General features: G+C 36.5%; 1 protein-coding gene across 2 annotated transcripts in view; it reads left to right on the top strand.

The window, feature by feature from the left end:
• Positions 1-4,499: 4,499 nt before the first annotated feature.
• The window catches only part of MYPN (myopalladin), a 68,583-nt gene continuing 50,221 nt past the window's right edge, over positions 4,500-22,861 (top strand). Inside the window, exons 1-2 of one of the 2 annotated variants that reach the window (XM_058543344.1) lie at positions 4,500-5,401; positions 22,425-22,600. In XM_058543344.1, coding sequence (XP_058399327.1) covers positions 4,500-5,401; positions 22,425-22,600 — 1,078 coding nt within the window. Of the gene's footprint in view, positions 5,402-16,745; positions 16,766-22,424; positions 22,601-22,861 lie in introns of those variants that run through there. The other variant, XM_058543345.1, reaches the window with a different exon arrangement.

The following is a 22,861-nucleotide window of genomic DNA, read 5'->3' as shown; positions in this document are numbered from 1 at the left end:
ATTATCCCATTTGATAGATGAGGATAATTGAGATTCAAACACATTAAATAACTGGCTCAAGATAGCAAAATTATTTAGTGTTGGAGCCGGCATTCAAACACAGGTTTCTGATTGTCATCAGATGTTCTTTTATAATTCTGGTATGAAAATGAAGCATAATTCCAATTATTTTATCCACCATAAGTAAATTTTCATTTGAAAGTCACCTTGAAGTTATTACTTCTTTTTTTTTTTTTTTAAAGATTTTATTTATTTTTTCCCCACAAAGCCCCAGTAGATAGTTGTGTGTCATAGCTGCACATCCTTCTAGTTGCTGTATGTGGGATGCGGCCTCAGCATGGCCAGAGAAGCGGCGCGTCGGTGCGAGCCCGGGATGCAAACCCGGGTCGCCAGCAGTGGAGCGCACTCACTCAACCACTAAGCCACGGGGCCGGCACCGAAGTTATTACTTGTTTTACCAGTTTATATATTTTCTGTGTCTGTAAGTTTTCTTTGTAAATATGATTTCTATCTATGTGTCTTACTTTACCTTGCAATTTTAAAAAAAAGATAACAGATTTAGCAGGAAATTCTAGAGAACAAAAGAATTCAACAGATATTTATTGATCGTCTTCTATGTGCTGTGTGTGTACAGAAATGGTGGTGTACAAAACAAAGTGAGGTAGACAGAAAAGTAAATAGGCAAATTGAACATATTGTAGTAAGTGCTGTGTTTGGGGGAAAGGACAGTGAACTTTGGGAGCACAGTGGAGAGGTACTCAAACCAGAGAAAAGAAGAAATCCCAGGGCGATGTCTCAGCTAAGAACTGAAGACCACGTAGGACTTGGCCCAGTAAGGTAGTGAAGGGAGATTGGGACAGGGAGCAGCCCAAGCAAAGAGAATGTGTACAAAGATTCAAAGGCAAAACAGTTCATTCCTGAGACTCCGTGTATTTCGACAGACTATAGATAACGCTGAATTAACTACAAACTTAGAGTTCAGTTTCTCTTCAAAGTTTTTCCATGGACCAAGTCACTTCACCAGTCCTGCTTCCAGTTCTTATCATGGTATGTGGCTATAGTTGTCATGTAATCATAATAATAGTAACTGCCATTTATTGAACATTTACTAAATACCAAGCACATTTAATCATCACTTCAGCCTGTGAGATGGCCGCTGTTATCATCCCTGTTTTATTACAGAAAAGTAAACTGAGGCTTACAGAGGTTAATTAACTTTCTTGAGTTTATATAGCTAGGAAGTGTCAGACTGGGATTTGAACCAGATCTATCTAACTGCAAAGTATTAGGTAATAAATACTACATTATAACATTGAAGAAACCCTTTATTTTAAATAACTGAAAGTTTTATCATAATAACTTCTCATGATCATAAGCATCAGAATATGCACACATTTACACCTCAATTGGCCTTTTTTTCTTTAAAAAGAGAAGAAAATGGTTGCGGAAAGCAGTGATTACTTATGTGAGTATTTTCTTTTCTATGTCCACCATAAATATAAACTTTTTGAAAGTCCTTCAACATTAATATCATCTTTACTTAAGTGTTGTTTTTTACTAGTATCATTTGAGTGCCCGTTGTAGTGGCTGGCCCTGTTTTAAGAATTTTGCATTCATTATTTTGTTAATCTTCACTCCCCTGGGAAATAGATATTATCCATGTTTTACGGATGAAGAATCCAAAGCTCAGAGACATTCAGTAACTTTCTCTAAGTCACACAACTGCTAAGAGATGAAGCCACAATTTGAAAACAGATCCACCTGATTCCAAGGCCAGTGATCATTCCATGTTGCCTCAAGATAAACGCCATCTTAAAATAAAGAGTTAGAGACAAAGTTACATTAAAACACAATATACAGTAATGTCCAACTAATAGAGAGAAGGCCATCCTAATTTATGAATCTCTTAACTTTCCCCCTAACATTTAAATGTAGACAGAAACTCAAACCAGGCCCATGAAATAGTTGATTTACAAATGAGAAGCATTTTCAACCAGTATATTAATTACATTTTCAAATAGCATTTTGCACCTTATTTCATATATCTTTAACTGTTCTTCTACATAGTTAATACACAAATGAGACAAATTTTCAATAGGGATATCAATTACACTTTCATATACTGTTTTGTATATCATTCACTGTTCTAAAAAGTTTAAAATAGCCATGTAGTTCTATTTAATGAGTATATCATAATTTAAGTAACTAATTTCTCATTGGCCATAGTTTCAATTTTTTAAGATCGTCTATACTGTGATGAATATCTCTGTAGATAAATCTTTGCACCCTTCCAACACCTTTGCATTTTCTTTTTTTTTTTTTTAAGATTTTATTTATTTATTATTCCCCCCAAAGCCCCAGTAGATAGTTGTGTGTCATAGCTGCACATCCTTCTAGTTGCTGTATGTGGGACGCGGCCTCAGCATGGCCAGAGAAGCAGCGCGTCGGTGCGAGCCCGGGATCCGAACCCGGGTCGCCAGCAGTGGAGCGCGCTCACTTAACCACTAAGCCACAGGGCCGGCCCTGCATTTTCAATTAACCTTTTTTTAAGGCGCAATAGACTTCATCCAAACAAAAGGCTCCAGTAATGGCAATCTCAGGCTGCGGGAAGCGTGTGGAAAAATTTTGCTGTAGGTGACCCTTTTAGCCATCTCTAATTGCCCTTTCAAGTTAACTGCCTACTTTGCCAATTTAGAGGTTAGTTTTGGACAGCACTCTAAAAGTTTGAGAACTAGGGCAGTTTCTAGGAAGTCTTATTTGTGATATAAGTGAGGCTATCATATATAAGGGAAAGGAGAGGAATGAACTGAAATGTTTTGTGATAGAATCTTAAAGCCAAAAAAGATTGAGGAGATTACTTTCCTCTCTATCTTCCCAGCACAAGGCCCAGCACATAGTAGCCATGAATGGCAAACAGTCTTCATCTCCATTACCATCTCTGATTGATTGGTGGTGACTGAGGGAGTGAAGTGTTAAGAAAGTCAAAGTCAATGGGAAGAGTACTATAATTAGTTAGCTGCCTCTTTTAAGGAGAGACATGAATAACAGCCTATGGGTCACAAATTTGCCATCCCTCTAGTAAATGTGCGAATGAATAAATTGATATAATATTAATAATATAAAATTGGTTTGCATTACCAAAATTTCTAGTCCAGGGGACTTTGAACTAAAGTTATTGAACTAAAGTTATTACTATTTTCTCAAAACTTTAAAAATTATTTATTTTTTTGAATAGGTAATATACTCATATAATTAAAATTCAAAAGTCAAGAAAGGATATACAGTGAAAAGTGTCCTGCCTTGTACCCCATTTCCCTGTCTCCCATATCTCCTTTCCATCAACATTAATTTAAGAGATTTTTTAAAACCTAGGCTCTAACTCATATCTTTGTAGAAATTAAATTAATTATACTTTATTTGAAAAGGCTAAATCATTACAGTTTTCAAAAGCAAATGGGGCCTATAAACAACATTGAATTTTTTTTTTTTTTGAGGAAGATTGGCGCTGAGCTAACATCTGTTGCCAATCTTCTTCCTTTTTTCCTTTTTCTCCCCAAAGCCTCAGTAGATAGTTGTATGTCATGATTGTACATTTTTCTAGTTACTCTATGTGGGACACTGCCTCAGCATGGTTTGATGGGTGGTGTGTAGGTCCACACCCAGGATCCGAACTGGCAAACCGCGGGCTGCAGAAGTGGAGCGCGCAAACCTAACCGCTACGTCACTAGGCCAGCCCCAACAACATTGAATTTAACTTATTTCTAGTCAAAAAACAAAAGCGTTATTTTTTTTCATGAGCTAGACCTAGTTTGTATTTTCAGTAATTAGATGAGACTATGTTGTTAATATCTTTCAATTTCTTTATTTTATTACATTCAAGGTAAAGGAGAAAGGATGGAGAGCAAATCCTTGTGCATGAAAGCACTTTATAACTAAAAGCCCTTTACAGATATTATCAAAATTATGTTTAGAAGTTGTATTCAATGTCACTATAGTTACAGCATAGCTTTCACAGTTGAACTTTTTTTTTTTTTTTATAATTTTATTTATTTATTTATTCCCCCAAAGCCCCAGTAGACAGTTGTATGTCATAGCTGCGCATCTTTCTAGTTGCTGTATGTGGGACGCGGCTTTAGCATGGCCGGAGAAGCGGTGCGTCAGTGCGCGCCCAGGACCCAACCCAGGCTGCCAGCAGCGGAGCGCACGCACTTAACCGCTAAGCCACGGGGCCAGCCCTGAACTTGTATTTAAAGAATTTAATAAAGTGATCACCCATGTTTTTATTTTCAATTTCAGGGAAATCTCATTCAGTTCCTCTTCATTTTACAATTTGAGAATAATGGTTAAGTCTTTAAAGTAAATTTTGTAAAAGTATCAAAATTAGGCAATTTTTTATTTCAAGCCTTAAGTCCTTAGGAATCCATCATGCTATAATAAATATAGATATATTATTCTCTAGAGATAATCTAAACTTTTTGTTATTATTATTTTGTGACAGCATGCAAGACGACAGCATAGAAGCTTCTACTTCCATATCTCAGCTTCTGAGAGAGAGCTATTTAGCAGAAACTAGACATCGGGGAAACAATGAGAGGAGTCGAGCAGAGCCTTCCTCCAACCCTTTCCATTTTGGCAGTCCTTCTGGAGCTGCTGAAGGAGGAGGAGGCCAAGATGACCTTCCAGATCTTTCAGCCTTTCTGAGCCAAGAAGAATTGGATGAAAGTGTCAATCTGGCAAGATTGGCCATCAATTATGACCCTTTGGAGAAAGCAGATGAATCTCAAGTTAGAAAACGTCTTTCTTCTGATCAGATGAAACACTCACCTAAATCAAGTTTTGACCCTAACTTCTGCCAGGATAACTCTCGAAGTCCTACCAGCTCTAAAGAGAACCCCCAGGAGGTAAAAAGGCCACAGTATAGTTCTGAAACCCAGTCCAAAAAAGTATTCTTAAATAAGGCTGCCGATTTCATTGAAGAGCTGTCCTCCCTTTTCAAAGCCCATAGCTCCAAAAGGATTAGACCTCGTGCCTGCAAAAACCACAAGAGTAAATTGGAATCTCAAAACAAAGTTATGCAGGAAAACAGCTCCAGTTTCTCAGATCTATCAGAAAGACGAGAAAGATCTTCTGTTCCCATCCCTATCCCTGCAGATACTAGGGATAATGAAGTGAATCATGCCCTTGAAGAGCAGGAAGCTAAGAGGCGCGAAGCTGAGCAGGCTGCCAATGAGGCAGCTGGTGGAGACACTACCCCAGGGTCTTCACCTTCATCTTTGTACTATGAAGAACCTCTGGGGCAACCTCCCCGGTTCACTCAAAAGTTACGGAGCAGAGAAGTTCCAGAAGGAACCAGAGTACAGTTGGATTGCATAGTGGTAGGAATTCCACCACCTCAAGTAAGGTAAAAATGTCCTCTTAGTAATGTTTGGTAATTGCTTTCCATCTACCATGATGCTCCCAAGTTTATCTTTTAGGTATGTGGTTTCAAAAATTATATACTCTCTTTGAGAACGTCAGAGTCTAAAGCAGCACTGTCCAATAGAAATATAATATTATCCACATGTACAATTTAAAAGTTTCTAGCAGTCACATTTTTAAAGTAAAAAGAACTGGGTGAAATTAATTTTTAAAATATATATTATTTAACCAATATATTAAAAATATTATCATTTCAATATGTAATCAATATAAAAATTATTAATAAGAGAGTTTACATTCTTTTTGTCATACCAGGGCTTCAAAATCCAGTGTGAATTCTGTCCCTACAGCAATCTCAATTTGGAAGCTAAATTTTCCTAGGAAATACTTACTCTGCATTTAGATTTCAAAAAATTTATAGTTGAAAAAGTAGATTGACATACCCACGTTGTTCCAAAGATACTTAAAAGTTTTATAATAAAACTTTTGAATTGAGTATCAGTTTTTTAATTTAATTTAATTGAAATTAAATGTAATTTAAAATTCAGTTCCTCAGTTGTACTAGCCACATTTCAAGTGCTCCATACCACATGTGGCTAATGACTATGATATTAACACAGGTCTACAGCCTGTAGCTTAAAAAAAGAAAATATTTATGATTTTACTCAATGAATACCTGTGGTATTTTTTAATTTTAAAGAAAGCCAAATAACAGAATAAAGATAGAATAAGACTGTGGCTAAGATCACTTTAAAGGCTCATTTTCAGGGGCTGGCCTCATGGCTTAGCGGTTAAGTGTGCGCGCTCCGCTACTGGTGGCCCGGGTTCGGATCCTGGGCGCGCACTGACGCACCGCTTCTCCGGCCATGCCGAGGCTGCATTCCACATACAGCAACTAGAAGGATGTGCAACTATGACATACAACTATCTACTGGGGCTTTGGGGAAGAAAAAAAGGAGGAAGATTGGCAATAGATGTTAGCTCAGAGCCGGCCTTCCTAAGCAAAAAAAGGAGGATTAGCACGGATGTTAGCTCAGGGCTGATCTTCCTCACAAACAAAAGAAAAAAAAACTTTTTGATATTCATTTAATGAACACTATTCTTTGTAATGCTCAAGTCTTCCCGTAGTATGACTGCTGAGTAGAGTGGATATTCATCTTTTATGTGCCTACCAGTCAGGTTTTCTGTGAAGCAAATGAAGCTTAAGCTTCAGGGCTCCTTATTTGCATAGGCTACACCTAATTTTGTGTTTCTAATTTTATTTTATTTTTTTAAGGGGTCCTTCCGTGTTTATGAGCTGTAGGCCCCACAAAACCTGGATCCAGCCTTAGCCCCAGGGTGACATTTGCTACATCTAATATTATAATGTAGTAATATGTGAATAATGTGCTTGAAGTGTGTTACTTTTGTAGAGAATTACTGGTATTTAGAGTCCTATAAGAGGACCTAGTTTGAGGTTAGGAGGAATACCTTAGTTTTCCTCCCTAACCACCTAATTACTATTAGAATATGATTCCACTACTATTTAACATTTACTCTAGGTATGTAAGCAGAGCCTCATCTTTTTCTTACAGAATATTCATATTATTGGACAGTAATAGTATTAATAATATTTTTGTTTATATATGCATATTGATTCAAGGGATTCTAGTCTAAAGACATATTCTTTGGAATAAAATGCCTTTTCCAAGGCAACATAAGGCAATATTAAATATTATTTCTACAATGGCATATACATTTTACTATCTGTTTATCCAAATGGCCTCCATGAGGGCAGGGGTTCTGTTGTTTTAGCTTTATATCTTGAGGACCAAGCATAGCTTCCAGTCCATAGAAGTCACTAAGAAACATTGAAGTAAACTAATGCATAAAGAAACAAGAAAACAAGAAACTCAACTTAGATTTAAATCAGGTGTGAGACAGTTGGCTTAAGATGTGGTAAAGGGTCGGAACTGAACAACCCAGGACAGTGTCTACCCTTCAACTCTAAGCATGCCTGATGACACTCCCTGGGACTCTGGTCAGTAATACTGGTGAGATGTCATCACAGCACCATGATGGGCACCACTCGGTGGCATCTGGTCAGTCTAACTGGTGAGCAGTCAAGTTGTGGTACATACACATTTATTTAGATTAGTTTTGCCCAACCCACTAGTCTCTGGACAGAGATTCGACCAAAAAAATTAGAGCAGATCATTCAGGATTCATTCTCCCCATTTCTTGACCACAACAATCTCAGATACAAAAAAGAATTCAGTGCTGCCATGAGAACAATAAGCCAGGAAGAACTGTAAGATATCCATTCCCCAAAAAAACAAAGTAGTCTGGTGGTCACTCAAAAACTGCTGAGTCAACCAAATATAAATTTACAAATTTACAGATTTGAAAGTGAAAAAATGTACATATCTTCCATGTAGCAATACTAATTTTACCTGGGAAGAATTTCTTTACTGATAGAATTCATGCCTGTATCCCAAGCACTAGTTTGGTGCCAGGAAATCAGTAGGTATTCACCAAATATTTTCTGAATTAATTAGGACTTAATTTCATGACTACGTTATATTAAGAAAAATTTATAATTTTCCAGGTAGACTGTTGGCTGTCATTATTTTCCTAAGCACAGAATTTACATAACTAACCAGAAAGCAAATATTTATTTAGCTTTTACTATGTGCTCAGCACTGTGCTCAGTGCAATGACAGAGACAATATAAATATGTGTCGCTGCCCTTCAAGGAACTTGAGATCCAATTAAAGAAATTTTCCTAATTTTTATAGTACAAACCATAAGAACTATTGAGCGTCAGAGAAGAGATGGAGAACTAGAAAGATCAAAGAAGGCTTCAGATACATATCGGGGATTTAGTTGAACCTTCAAGAGTGAGAAGGATTTAGGTAGAAATTTACTCATTTATTCATTCATTCATTCAACGAATACTTACTGGGTTACTAAGGTGACTCACTGGGAGTACAAAGCAATTGTGAGCTATTGGAGGTCAGGGACCTTGTTTTGAAACCAAATCTAAAACTATTCTGAAAGGACAGTTCACAATCTAACAGAGCAATCAGACAGACACATAATCAAAACATTGCAATATTGTGTAATAAGGGCTATGACAGAAGTATGTATAGGATGCAATGGCGGCTCAAAGGAAAATGTGGTGACTTTGCCTGAAGTGCAAGATAAAGGAAGCGTTAACGCAGAGGTTCCTCTTTAGTTTGTGGAGACGAGGGGTGGAAGAGGACAGCAGGTGCAAAGGCCCAGAGACGGGTGTTTTCAGGAAACTACAAGTAGTTGGCTACGTGAAGACCATGGGGTACCAGGTGAGGAAAGGTGAGAGAAAAGACTGAAGAAGTAGGCAGAGGGATGGGTCATTTTAGGCCAGGTCAACTCAACATGTTTATATAAAGGCAAGGTGCTGGAAAGGTAATAATATTTTTATCTGACAGGGAGGAGACTGACCTAACTCGAAGGAGAGTAGAGCCAGATGATTTTGAAGAGCCTTGAAAGCAAAGCAGAATAGTTCAAACTTGGTTTCAAAAGCAACTAGAAGCCATTTAAGATCGTGGATAGGGAAGTACCAAGACGAAAGGGAGAATTTAAGTAGAATTAGTCTAGAAGAACGACTTAGACCCAAAAAGAATGGAGCCACGAGGCCATTTAGGAAGCTGTGGAAGGTGTCTCAGGCATTGGTTCTCTGATCTAACTGAGGTGGGGGAAGTGGGAAAGCAGAGAAAAGGTGTGAGTGAGCAATATTTAGAAAAAAAGAAATCAAGCCGAACTTTGTGACTGACTAGAAAGGAAGGATGAGTAAAAAATTTCTTCCACAAGTTTGAAGCTGGGAACCTGAGAGAACAATAGGGTCACTGGCAAGGACTGAGAAAATGGAAGAGGTGGCTGATTTATGGAAGCCGATGATTTGAGTCTGAAAAAATGGAGGGACTATATCCAATAGGCTGTCAGAAATGTAGGACTGAAGGTCAAATGAGAGAGTAGTGGAACTGGAGACATTCCAAGGAATGACCTGGACATGGGGAAGTCTGGACACAGTGTCTCTGTAATTACAAAGGGACTGTATTTACAGGTAACAATTGGAACTAACTTCTAGTAGTGCTAGACTGGAGTAATGTTTTCCAACCTTCTTTTGGCAATAACTCTTCCTCCTACTTTTCTCCCCACAATAAATATGATAGATGTTACTCCAAAGCATACTTTACATACACACACACACATTTTTTTAAAGACAAAATTAGTACTTTGAGGATTAAAGAGGATTGGGGTGGAAGGAGCCTGCAACCCTACCTGCTTGCTCACCACTGAAACTCCTAGGGCATCTCCTAGAACCCAGGAGCACAGATTGTGATCCAGAGGATTCCTTTAAAAATGCATTAAAATAATAATGACACATTTTGGTTTACTATATAGGAACACCACAGTCAATAAGAAAAGTACCCTTTTTGCAACTTTTGCAAGAAAATGTAATAAGTATATCTGGCAACTGAAGTCTAACCTTGTATCTTTCTGCTCCTGTGTGCAATCAGTATTTTACCCACGTTCTTGTAACCCTAGTTTAGCAAATAGAAAAATAATTTTTGCATATATTTGTTGATTTCCAAGTTTTGGGGTAGAAATTGTTTTGTTTTGTAGGGCTGGGATCCTATATCACTGAAGCTAGCGTTTTTGAAAGCTTGTTAATCTCGGACAAAGCTTCATTGGAGGAGTTGTCTTAGAAAATGAAATACATTCATGCATTACCCACAGATAAAAGAGTCTGGAGAAATTCACAGCAAATGGCCATGATCCCTTTTTGTATCCTGACTCCAAATTCTTTTCCCAGGAATGTACAGCTGGGTCACATTAAGTATGTTTGCTTGTACACAACCTTCTGAAGCAGGACAAATTTACCTTTTATAGATGTCAATGCCTGCTTTGGCTGTTAAGTTTTGCTATTGCTACTTCTGGACATTTGCCTGTGAGTGTTGTGCTGAGGAAATAAAAAGGAAATAAATTAGTTATAAAGACAAAGGATATTTAAAATGGTATAGGAGAATTTTAAAAATATTATTATAAATAATTATATATAGTATATAATGTAAAATATATAAATATTTTTAAATATTACATTATTTAGGGGCTTTTTCTTCTACCTTTTGGGAAAATCTAGGTACCTTCATTCTTTCATTCGTCCAACAAATGTTAAGTGCCTATTACATGCCATGTATTGTTATAGGCACTAAGACTAAAGCATTGAACAAGAAAAATTCCCTACCTTCCTGAAGCTCAGAGTCTAGTAAGGAACACAGACAATAAACAAAAATTCCGCAAATGATTACATAATTACAATTGTGATAAATGTTATAAAGAAGGGTGCATACAGCAAAGGGACCAAACCTGAGTAGGTTGGGGAAGGTTTTCCTGAAAAGTGATATTTAAGCTGAAACATAAACAATAACTAGGAGTTAGCCCAGGAAAGTGGGGTTTGGGGAAAAGTGTTGCAGGGTGAGGGAATAGTACATTTGAAGCCCTCAAAGCAGCAAGACAATTGTTTATTTTAAGGAATTGAAGGAAATGATGTCACAAGAACACAAAGAGTTAGGAGGAACTTTTGCAGTTTCTTCAGAGACCTCCTCATCTGAAGGAACCTCTCACTTCCTTTGTTCCTTGATCCAGATGTTGCCATCTCTAGTCAACATTTTAGCACCTGCTCCTCAGTCCTTACTCTAAGAGTACATCCCTCATATACTCTGTTGGAGTCACCTTACCCAAGCAGGTGGTCCACTGAGGTGGGATCTGTTTTGAGATGGAAAACCAGGCTAATTTCTGTGGTATTCACTTGGGCCATGGGAAAACCCACATCTTTGCCCTTGCAAACTTTGGAAATGTAGGCTGCTCCCACTAATGTCCTCTCTCCTTGTTCTTCCCTCATGGGCAATGCTAAATATCCTTTCACCTTAAAAGCTTTTGAGGCAAGAGTTGGGTATAAGCCTCTGTACCCCCGCAAACTCTGAAGGCTACAAGTCAAGCTCTCCAAAGGGTTCCATAGAAGTCCCTGTCACTTGCCTACCAACCTTCTTTAATCTTTAATCAGTGTCTCGACCTCCTCATATATACTCCCAAAGGGGACAAGGATCGCCAAACTGAATTTTCTGGATTGTTTTTTAAAGTATGTTTTGAATAGATACTGAAAAATATTTATAAATATATGTGTAGTATTAGAATAATAGCACAAACATCAGTGTGCCCATATTACCATTATTTTTAAGTCTAGTGTCTTCCCAATCCTGTCCCTTCTTCCCCACTCAGAGGTAATCACTAGCTCAAATCTTGTGTTCTCTCTTTGAATTTTTCTTGACAGTTTTTCTTCATAGTTTTACTATACATTCTTATGTCCCTAAACAATATTGGTACAGAAATATTTACAGGTGAAATGACACAAAATCCTGGATTTACATTAAAATAATTCAAGATGGGGAGAAAGGGGGGGCAGAAAGAAATACAGTTGCCATATGTTGATAATTTGTTGAAGCTAAGTGATGTATGCATGTGGGTTCGTTATACAGTGTCTCTACTTTGTGTATGTTTGAAAGTTTTCGTAATATAAAGTTTAAAAATATATTAGTAAATTTTACATTTTAAAATTTTTATGTAAATGAAATCGTAATGTATATATTCTTCTGCTACTTGAATTTTTTCTCTAAAATGTATACCCATGATGTTGCATATAACTCTAATTCACCCATTTTCATTGCTATATAGTATTTTACTGAAAGCTAAAGAATTGTATTATTGATGTACATTTGGGTTGTATCCAGTTTTTTTCCCAATATGAACAATGTTATTATAAACATTCTAATATATTCTCCTGGTGCACGAGTGTATCTAGGCATGGAATTGCTGACAGGTTATGTACAACTTCAGCTTACAATAATACCAAATTATTTTCCAAAAGAATTGGCTTTAATTTACATTCTCACCAACATTGTGTTAGAGTTCTGGTTGTTCTATATCATTGCCACTATGGATATTATCAGACTTTTTAATTTTTGCCAATTTGATGGGTATCAAGTGTTATCTTGTGATTTTAATTTTCATTTCTGTAGTTACTAATGAGGTTGATAATTTTTAAAAATATGTTTATTGACCATTCAGGGTTCATTTTCCATGAAGGGTCTGTTTACATCTTTCACTCATTTTTCTATCAGTTTGTTTGTTCTCTTCATATCAATTTGTAAGACTTTAAAAAAATATGATTAGGATACTAATCGTATGACAAATGTGTTATAAAAATATCCTCTCCCAGTTTGTCTTTTTTTTCTCTATGGTATCTTTTGATAATTAGATATTTTTAACTTTAGTATCTAATTAATTAAAGTTTCCTTTGGGGCCGGCCTGGTGGCTTAGCGGTTAAGTGCACATGCTCTGCTACTGGCGGCCCAGGTTCAGATCCCAGGCGTGCACCGAGGCACTGCTTCTCCAGCCATGCTGAGGCCGCGTCCCACATACAGCACCTAGAAGGATGTGCACCTATGACATACAACTATCTACTGGGGCTTTGGAGAAGGAAAAAAAAAAAAAAAGGAGGAGGATTGGCAATAGATGTTAGCTCAGAGCTGGTCTTCCTCAACAAAAAGAGGAGGATTAGCATGGTTGTTAGCTCAGGGCTGATCTCCCTCACAAAAAAAAAAAACAAAATTTTCCTTTATGATTTTGGTTTTTATAGTTTGTATCTAGTTTAAGAAATTTTTCCTAACCTCAAAGTCATAAAAATATTCTTGTACATTGTCTTCTAAAAGTTTTATAATTTTACCTTTCACATTTAAGTTTTTAATCCATTTCAAGTTGATTTTTATGTATGGTGTTAAGCAGAGAACACATTTAAATTTTTTTTAGATTGGATAACCAATTGTTTCAGCTCCAGTTTATTGAAAAGTACATCTTTTCCCCACTGGTCTATAATGCCAGCTCCATCATAAGTCAAAATCACATAAACATTTGGATCTAGTTCTGGGCTCTCTATTCTTTTCCTATGGTTTATTACGGTACATTAGAGTTTTCATAGTTCTTGATATCTAGCTTTTTCATTGTAAAGATTTTTGGCTTTTTTGGCCTTTTGCTTGGCAATATAAATTTTAGAATCATCTTGTCAAATTCCACAAAAATTTTCTAGAATCTATTAAGATTTTTGGAATTGCATTGAATATGTAGATCAATTTAGGGAGAATTTGACATCTTTAAAATATTGAGGCTTCATATTCAACTTCACAGTGTGTTTCTCCATCTATTTAGGTATTCTTTTTTTTTTTTTTAAGCAGCAATCTGTTTATTTATTTATTTATTTATTTATTTTGTGAGGAATATCAGCCCTGAGCTAGCATCCATGCTAATCCTCTTCTTTTTGCTGAGGAAGACTGGCTCTGAGCTAACATCTATTGCCAATCCTCCTCCTTTTTTCCCCCCCAAAGCCCCAGTAGATAGTTGTATGTCATAGCTGCACATCCTTCTAGTTGCTGTATGTGGGATGCGGCCTCAGCATGGCCGGAGAAGCGGTGCGTCAGTGCGCGCCCGGATCCGAACCTGGGCCGCCAATAGCAGAGCACGCGCACTTAACCGCTAAGCCACGGGGCTGGCCCTTAGATATTCTTTAATATATTTCAATAAAGATTTGCAATTTTTTCTGAGTCTTACAAATCTTTGGTTAGATTTATTTGTAGGTACCTCATTTTTTTGCTATATAAATGATATCTTTTTTAAAGATTACTTTCTGTTTGTTATATATAGAAATACAACTAACTTTTATATATTGGTTTTCTAACCAACAACCTTGCTACATTCATGAGAATTTATCTTACATTTTTGGGGGTGTTCTTCCTTTCTAATCCTATATCTCCTATTTCATTTTCTTATGTTATCAAGCTAGCTAAGCCCTCCAGTACAATGTTGAATAGAAGTGATGATACTGGGTGCTCTAGTCTTGTTTATGATCTTAAAGGGGATGCTTTCCATTTTTCACCATTACATAGGATTTTGTTATAAGTTTCTTTTGTTTAGGAAGATTAAGATTTTTAAAAATCATGAATGGATGTTGAATTTTATCAAACATTTTTTTCTGCATCTATTGAGATTATTATATGATTTTTTCCCCTTTGCTCTGTTAATATGGTAAAGAACATTGATTTTATAATATTAAGAAAAACTTGAATTCTTGGGATAGTCAACACCATCAAAGTGGCTCCAAATTGAACAAACACAAAAATTTATTCTGAAAGAAAGGTTAACATAGCACACAGAAGAAAGGAAGAAATTATATTTTAAAATATATAACATTGGAAAGATTCAACTATATTGCATCAACAATAACAACAAAACTAGAAAATTCAGCACATTCATTTGTTCATTCATTCAATAAAAATTTATTCAGCACTCACTATGCATCAAGAACTATTTCAGGCTCTTGAGATTCATCAGTAAGTAAAGCAAAGTTTCCTGCCATGTTCTGTTCTAGATGAGGTGAAGGAAATAGACAATAAACAGTAAATTTAATCAATAAGTAAATTATGTAGTAATTTAGTAGTAAGTACTATGAGAAAAAGAAAAGGTAAGAATTCTAGCAGGAGATAATAAAAAGTTTCCAGTCAACTCTGCCCAAAGTAATTTAGTCCTTTAAAAAATTATTTTAGAGATTGTGTTGATCTTCACACTTATTCATCCTTGCTTTTGTTATGTCTAAAATTGGCTATGTGGTAAGGGTGGTCTTGCTGTCTTGATATTAGCCAATTGCTTATTTATGCTTTTCTTAAGTTATCAAGAAGTTTCTACCCCGAAGAACTCAATAAATTATAGCAAAATTCAAAGCGTAGACATATCCTCCCCACTTGTACCTCCACACTTCCGTGAGTAGAATATAGGCACCGGATGTGAAAACTTAAGTCTGTTAGCTTAAGTTAGTTAACTCAGTAGGAGTCAAACAGGACGTACAAAACACTGAACTGTGTCACAAAAGCCAGCTTAACTTTGAGTCCTGTTAGAAAACGTCTATTATTGTCTTATTGTCTAACATACTCCTGTTGCACTATATATATGAAACGTCACTCTGATGCATGGAGAGAGCTGAAGATGTCAGTAAGTAAATATACTACCTTTTGGCTGTTTCAAGTGTTACACTGACACTTAGGAGATCAGGCATTGTTAGACGAAGCTGGTTAAAGACAATTCAAGGAAAGTTCTTTTCTAGCCCCCAAGCATTCTTGAAAAATAAAACAGAAAACGAAAATGAAACAGACTTGAGGCTATAATAATCCTAATTTGAATTCATTCATTTAACATCCATACAACAAACATTTTTTAGAGCTGCTACAATGTGCCATACACTGTGCTAGGAGCCAGATAAATAAGTGGTAAACAAAACAAACATGGTAATCTCTGCCCTGTGGTGTTTGTTGTCCAGGAAGGGAGAGAGATATTAAACAAATAAACCTACAAATAAGTATATAATTATAAGTAATATATAGGTTCTGTGAAGGAAATGAACAGGGTATGAGGAGATAAATAATAAGAGTTGGGACAGGGACATTAGAAGGGCTGGGGCAGGGTTAAAGAAAGGCTCTGAGTTATCATTCTTTTAATGAGCATTATTACTGTGAGTCAGAATAAGACATTCAAATTACATCTAGAAGTCATTAATGTGCTAAAAAAATGAGTCATAATGTTTATCCAACTCATATTTTAGATAAAATAGTAACCTAACAGCAGAATGGTAATATGCAGCCCAAAAGTCCAGTTAAATCTGAAAAGTGTGTCCCTTCAGTGTCTTCATTTCCAGGCTTGGTAGCTAGCTAGCCAAATTAGCAGATCTGGCAAGCTATCCTTACTGCTTTAAGGGTGGGTCCCTCTTTATCTTTTGGACCTGCCCCATTTCCCCAGATCACTGGCTCATTTCTGCTGAGCCGTGAATCATGTCTGGCACTTACTGCCGTTCTGTGTCATGAGGATTTGGTGTTCTAAAAGCATGCAGCTGGTCAGGGCATTTCTATGAAAGCGTTCCCTAACATGGATAGACGTTGGAGTAGAGTATGTCTTCCTCCCTACCTTCAAAAGTCTTCTGGGTAGCTGGGTAAATTTTAATACTTTTTCAGAAGACAGCCTGACGGGTGCATTATTTCTGAGTGGATTATGGTGTTAAAGTCAGGGTGACGGTTACCGATTGTTCTTTTGGGCTGGCTGAAGCCATGCTGGCCATCTGAGTAAGGACACTCAGAAATGCTTCTGACAGAGAGTTTGGGCATTTGAATCATTCCACTTATCGCCTCTGGCTGTCCAATTGCTCATAGATGTTTCCACTCTCATTTTGGTAAGGAAGAGAAGCGTTATCTGAATGAGATAACCTTATAATGTTTATATAAGGGAAGGTATTTGTTTATTTGTTTTGAAATATTATTTATATTTGTTTTATCAAATTAATACAAATACATTGCTTAAAAAGTCAAATAATATTAAAGAATAGACCACTTTCAACACTTTTTTGCAGTTTCCTATTTATTTACCTCTAGATTTCTAAATAAAATGCCAGTGGTTCTCAAACTTTTTGTTCTCAAGACCCCTTTACAGTCTTAAAAGTTGTTGAGGCCCAAAAGAAGTTTTGTCTGTGTGAGTTATATCTGTGATTATCATATAAGAAATTAAAACTGAGAAATGTTTTAAATAGTTTTGTACTTATTTTTAGATAACAATAATAAACATGCTAACATAAATATTTTATGAAAAATAGCTATTTTCAAAAAAAATTTTTAATGAGAAGAGCGGCATCATTTTACATTTTTTGCAAATCTCTTTAATGTCTGGCTTAATAGAAGACAACTGGAGTCTCATATTTGCTTCTGCATTCAGTTTGTTGTAATATGTTGTTTGGGTTGAAGTAATTTAAAAAATCTGGCCTTACACAGATATGTAGGTGGAAACAGGAGAAATATTTTAATAGCCTTTTCAGATAATGTGGCTATTCTTGTTTGATACTACATCAAAATTCAACTCACAGTAGTTTCTTAAAGGTTGGTTGCAATGTGAAATCTGAAACCATACCAATGAACTTTCGTACTCTGCTACACTAAAACCCTTTGTCTGCCTTGAACTTTAAATAGATAACATCACGCATTGGTCATTTGGAAAGTGAGTAATGCAGATCTTCCTATGTTGACACATTTTATTATATAATCTTTTTAAAAAATCACATTTGTTAATATCACATCGATTTCATCAACAATCTTTAGGTATTGGGAAGCCCTAAACTCACTGTGGGGGATACAAGTTTTCCAAAACTCTAATTTTTCCTTAAAAGCTTGAATTTTTTCATTGGCAACAAATGTTATCGGTTATTTTTACTTGAGACGACAGGCTTACTTCCTTCATTTCTGAGAAGACATCTGCTGAATACTCAAGTCTAAATAACCATAATTTGTCAGTTCTTTCACGTTAAAATATTATTTCATGCATTAAGTGCCTAGTTCAACTCAAAAAAATCACAAGTGCCCTTCCATATCCAGTAGAAACGCTTTATGCTACTTCCCATTTCACCACCCAGAATGTTAAAAAGACGTGGATTCAAGGTTGAGATTTAATAAAAGTAGTGATTTTTACTGCTTCATTGAGTTTTTAAGTGACATTTTTAAGTGAGACTGGATTTTTTATTTTAACTGTGAGTGTGGTGGTGAAGAACATACTGACCACTAGTCAGTTTTGTGATACTGCCTTAATTTGTGCTGCTAAACCACCAGCAATTTTACCCACTGTGGCTTTTGCACTATCAGTGTAAACATCAACACAATGAAAAGGCAAATAATATCTTAGTATTATGTGAAAATAGTTTTGCCTTCACAGGAAGTGAACCATACTTTGAGAATTGCTGTAATATGTTTATACCACTATTGCTTGGTATGCTATTAGCTATTTTCTGACTTCCTGTTCCAGAAGATGGGGTTTTAGCACCCCCCACTAAACCAGCACCTCCATTATTCCTTCCTTCATTGCCTCAATAAAATCACATCACACTGATGTTTAAAAAATATTTAATGTTTACCTTCTTGTTACAATGTAAGTACTATTTGCTGCCAAGCCCAGTAAGGTAAAATGAATGTTTCCTTGCTTGTATAACTTTTTATTTTGACCTGGAGCTGATTACCATCTTGTTTTTTTATGTGCTTAGTTCTGTGGTCCTATTACAAATATGTCTCAATTCTCCAATACACTTGTAAAACATCTCCTAAATATTCTGTTTCACACAGTTAAGCCATCAGGCCCATTTGTTTTTCGCTAGAGAAGTTCCTCCTGAAGCCCTTCTTCCTCTTGCTCCAATATGCCACGCAGGTGGCAACTCAGCCTTCATCTGGGACATCCCCTAAACTGCTCAGAAGAGGGGTGTGACCTGCTGTAGGGATCTAAGTGCTCATTTTCCACACTTGAAATTAGTTTCCCTGTTTTAATCTCCGTGTATCCTCCCCCATAGCGCACATCCCCACACCTGTATCTCCAAATCCTGAAACTTGCTGGGGTTCTGCTGCACAGATTGGCTTCTATCATTGACACTCCCAAGTCGGCACTTGGTTTCCAGATTTTTCAGCTCTCCTGGCTCCTCAGTTTGCTTTCTACCTTCCAAAAGTTTTTGAGGTCTCAGGTCTGCTGTTGTCTCCCTTCCCATTCTTTTTGTCCTTGTGCTTTTATACCATTTTAAAATTCCTTTATTCCCATTTTAGAGGCATTTCAGGAGGGGCATAAAGATAAACACATGTGCTCAATATGTCATGTTTAATTGAACGCCCACTATTTGTATTTGGAACTGTCTATGCTCTGAGGGTCTGTTCATATAAGCTCCTCGAAGTCTTGTTGAGATTTATGCTTTGGGAGATCTATGAGCCCATTTCAGCAGCTGCATGTACTGCTATTGCTACAATAAATCAAAGACTGGCATAGAATTTGATGAAGCAAATAACAAATACTCACAAAATATTAACTATCAATTCTTTCCTTCATTTGGTCTTTCAACAAACCCAGCATATATTTTCTGTGTACCAGATACCAGGTACCAGGGCACTGTTGTAGGTGCTAGGATTATAGTGGTGAATAAGACTAAGGTCTTCTCACAGACTTTACAATCTAGTGGGAGGAGTAAACAATAACAAAGTAAACATGTATATAAGATAATTTCAGATAATAATAAGTGCTGTCACGATAACAAAACAGAGTAATGACATAGAGTGTCTGAGGATAAGGGGGCTACATTAGGAAGAGGATCAGGGAAGTGTCTCCAAGGAGTTGACATTTGAGCTGAGGCCTGACTGATGAGAAGGACCTATCTTTGTAAAGGTCTGGAGGAAGAAGATTTCAGGAAGTACAAAAATCCTAATGGAGAATAGATAATGTGTTCACAGAATAGAAAGAAGACCAATGTGGTTAGAACATAGTGAAGGAAGAGTGATGGGAGAAGGGGTCCAGAAGTTAGGGCTGGAAAGGCAGATTTGGATGTTATCCCAAATAGAGGTGATAATTGAAACTATGGGTTGAGATAAGATGGCCAAAAGATAGAATATATAGAGAACTGTACTAGGTACTGTGGACGCTACAGAGCATATAAGGTACGGTCCCTACCTTCAAAGAATTTACCAAAATCTAGTGAAATTGGTGAGACAAGACAAATTCTCAAAATAGAGAATAGTAAAAGTTAGGATATAATCAAGTCTATCATGACATAGCACAGGTTTTAAAAAAGTGAAGTTAGAAAAAAGTAACAATCATTGAGAATTGATGGTAAAAGGTACTTAGTGTAAGAGGTGATATCTGAGCCAAACTTTGATGAACGAGTTATATTTCCAGTAGCTGAAAGGCAGAGGAAGAGAATCTCAGATAGAGAGAAAAACATGAGCAGAGACTTGAATGTAGGGGTGACTATGATATATTTATGGAACAATAGAGAAAAGCTTGACTATTGGGAAGTAGTCGAATAGGTGAGTTTTCTTAAATGTGCTCTAGAATCTTGCTTTATAAATGGTGGGAAGGTGGGATTAAAGCACTGAGTGGTTAAATTTGAAATTGCAATAAAGATTAGCGACTGCCAAGACTCCTTAATTTTTGACATTGAGTAGTGGTAACACCTCACCCACTTAATTACTTTTTATTATGATGTTTATTAATAATTATTATTTCAAAAAAAGGAAAACAATATAGAAAGAGATACACTGAGACATCTCACTCCTATCTGACTTGCTCCATCTCGTTTCCCCTCATCCCTAATAGGTAGCCACTTTTGATTTTCATTTCCTTCTTTCCAGTTTTCTTTATGCAAATGCAAACAACATGAATATATCTTATTTCTTGCTCCCTGTATTAGTTTCCTAGGGCTATGTAACAAAGTACCACAAACTGGGTGGCTTAAACAATAGAAATGTACTGTCTTGCAGTTCTGGAGGCTGGAAGTCTGAAATCAAGGTGTCAGCAGGGCCATGCTGCCTCTGAGACTCTGGGTAGACTCCTTCCTTGCCTCTTCTAGCTTTTGGTGGTGGCTGTCAACGCTTGGCATTCCTTGGCTTGCAGCTGCATCTGATTTCCGTCTCTGTCATCCCATGTCATTCTTCCTGTGTGTCTCTTTCTTCACATGGGGTTTTCCTCTTCTTGAAGAATCCCATTCATTTTAGATTAGGGCCCACCCTAATAACTTCATTGTAACTTGATTATATGTGCAAAGACCCTATTTCCAAATAAGGTTAAATTCAAAAGTACTGGGGATTAGGACTTCAATATATCTTTTGGTGAGAGATAATTCAACCCATAACACCTACATTTCTTATACAAAAGCTAATACTCTATATGTACTATTCTGCACCTTACCATTAAAATTTTAACTATATATATCTTGGGGTTCTTTCTATATCAGTACATGGTGACCTTTCTCATTCTTTTTTTAGAGCTGCATAGTGTTCCATTTTGTGACGGTACCATAGTTTATTCCATCAGTCCCCTAGTGATGTACACTTGGATTTTTTCCAATCTTTTGCTATTTAAATAATTAACCTGTATGTTCGTCATTTTGTGTGTATGCAAGTGTATATGTATGATAGAGTCCCACAAGTGGGATTGTTGGGTCAAGGATAAATGCATCTGTAGTTTTGGCAGATATTGCCATATTCCTTTCCAAGGGTTGTACCATTTTACGTTCCTACTAGCAGTGTATGAGACTGGTCAAATTTTTAGACTTTTGCCAATGTGTTACATGAGAAATGATATTTCCATATAGTTTTAATGTCCGTTTCTCTTATTATGCACCTCCGCATTTTAAACATTATTTTATGTATTATTTTGTGTAAACCTTTGGACAAAAGGTTATTTTATATTATTTTAACATAGTTAACATATATAACTATATTATAATAAAAATTTCTAACTTCAAGTATATAGGATTAAAATAAAATACCATAACATACTTAACTTAGGTTATTTGCCAGGGTTGGGCCACTCCTGGGAGAATGTGACCCATCCTCCTGATTCTGATGACTCAAGTAACCAAACAAATTAATTTTATTTAGCTAGGTCAGATGCATTTTGATAGTAGGGAATGAGTGCACTCATTTTCACAAACCTTTAATATCCCTTAGATTTTCTCCAAGTAAGCTAAAGTAGCACTTACTTAATGCATCCTAAAGAAAGCTATAAGTCTTTTTAGGAAAAGCCAAGTTTTACATCAAAGATTCTGCCCTTCATGGTTAGCTGTATTTGCTTTCTGATCCATCTTCTTTCAGTTGTATCATTCTTAATAGGAGCCACTTTCTAATTTCCTGAGTAAAATGTCAATGTGATTTGAATATTGCCAGCTTTTATCATTGTTACCATCAAGTTATACCACAGTAGTGGATTGTTCAATATTTTGACAATAAGTTTGTCACTGTTTTCTTCTTAGGAAACATCTGGAGCCATCTATGTTATTAATTCTCACATTTCAGTCATGTCCAATATTCCCTTCCTCGCAGGTGGTACTGTGAAGGCAAGGAGCTTGAAAATTCCCCAGACATTCACATCATCCAGGCGGGAAATCTGCACTCACTGACCATCGCTGAAGCATTTGAAGAGGACACAGGACGCTATTCCTGCTTTGCTTCTAACATCTATGGGACAGACTCAACTTCTGCTGAGATTTATATAGAAGGTAAAGCAAAATTCTCTTAGATCATGGTACTTACTAGTAAGACATATAGTTATAATAAATAAGTATTTATTGAGGGCCTAGTCTACCACACACTATTCTAGGCAGTGGGGATACAGCAGAGAACCAAATACTGTCATGAGCTACGTAATGACATTTCAGTCAACCGAGGACTGCATATATGATGGTGGTCCCATAAGATTAGTACCATATAACCTAGCTGTGTAGTAGGCTATACCATCTACATTTGTGTAAGTACCTCTA

The sequence above is a fragment of the Diceros bicornis genome, chromosome 6 (assembly GCF_020826845.1).
Source record: "Diceros bicornis minor isolate mBicDic1 chromosome 6, mDicBic1.mat.cur, whole genome shotgun sequence".
NCBI classification, from domain to species: Eukaryota; Metazoa; Chordata; class Mammalia; order Perissodactyla; family Rhinocerotidae; genus Diceros; species Diceros bicornis.
This window is presented reverse-complemented; position numbering and strand designations above follow the sequence as displayed.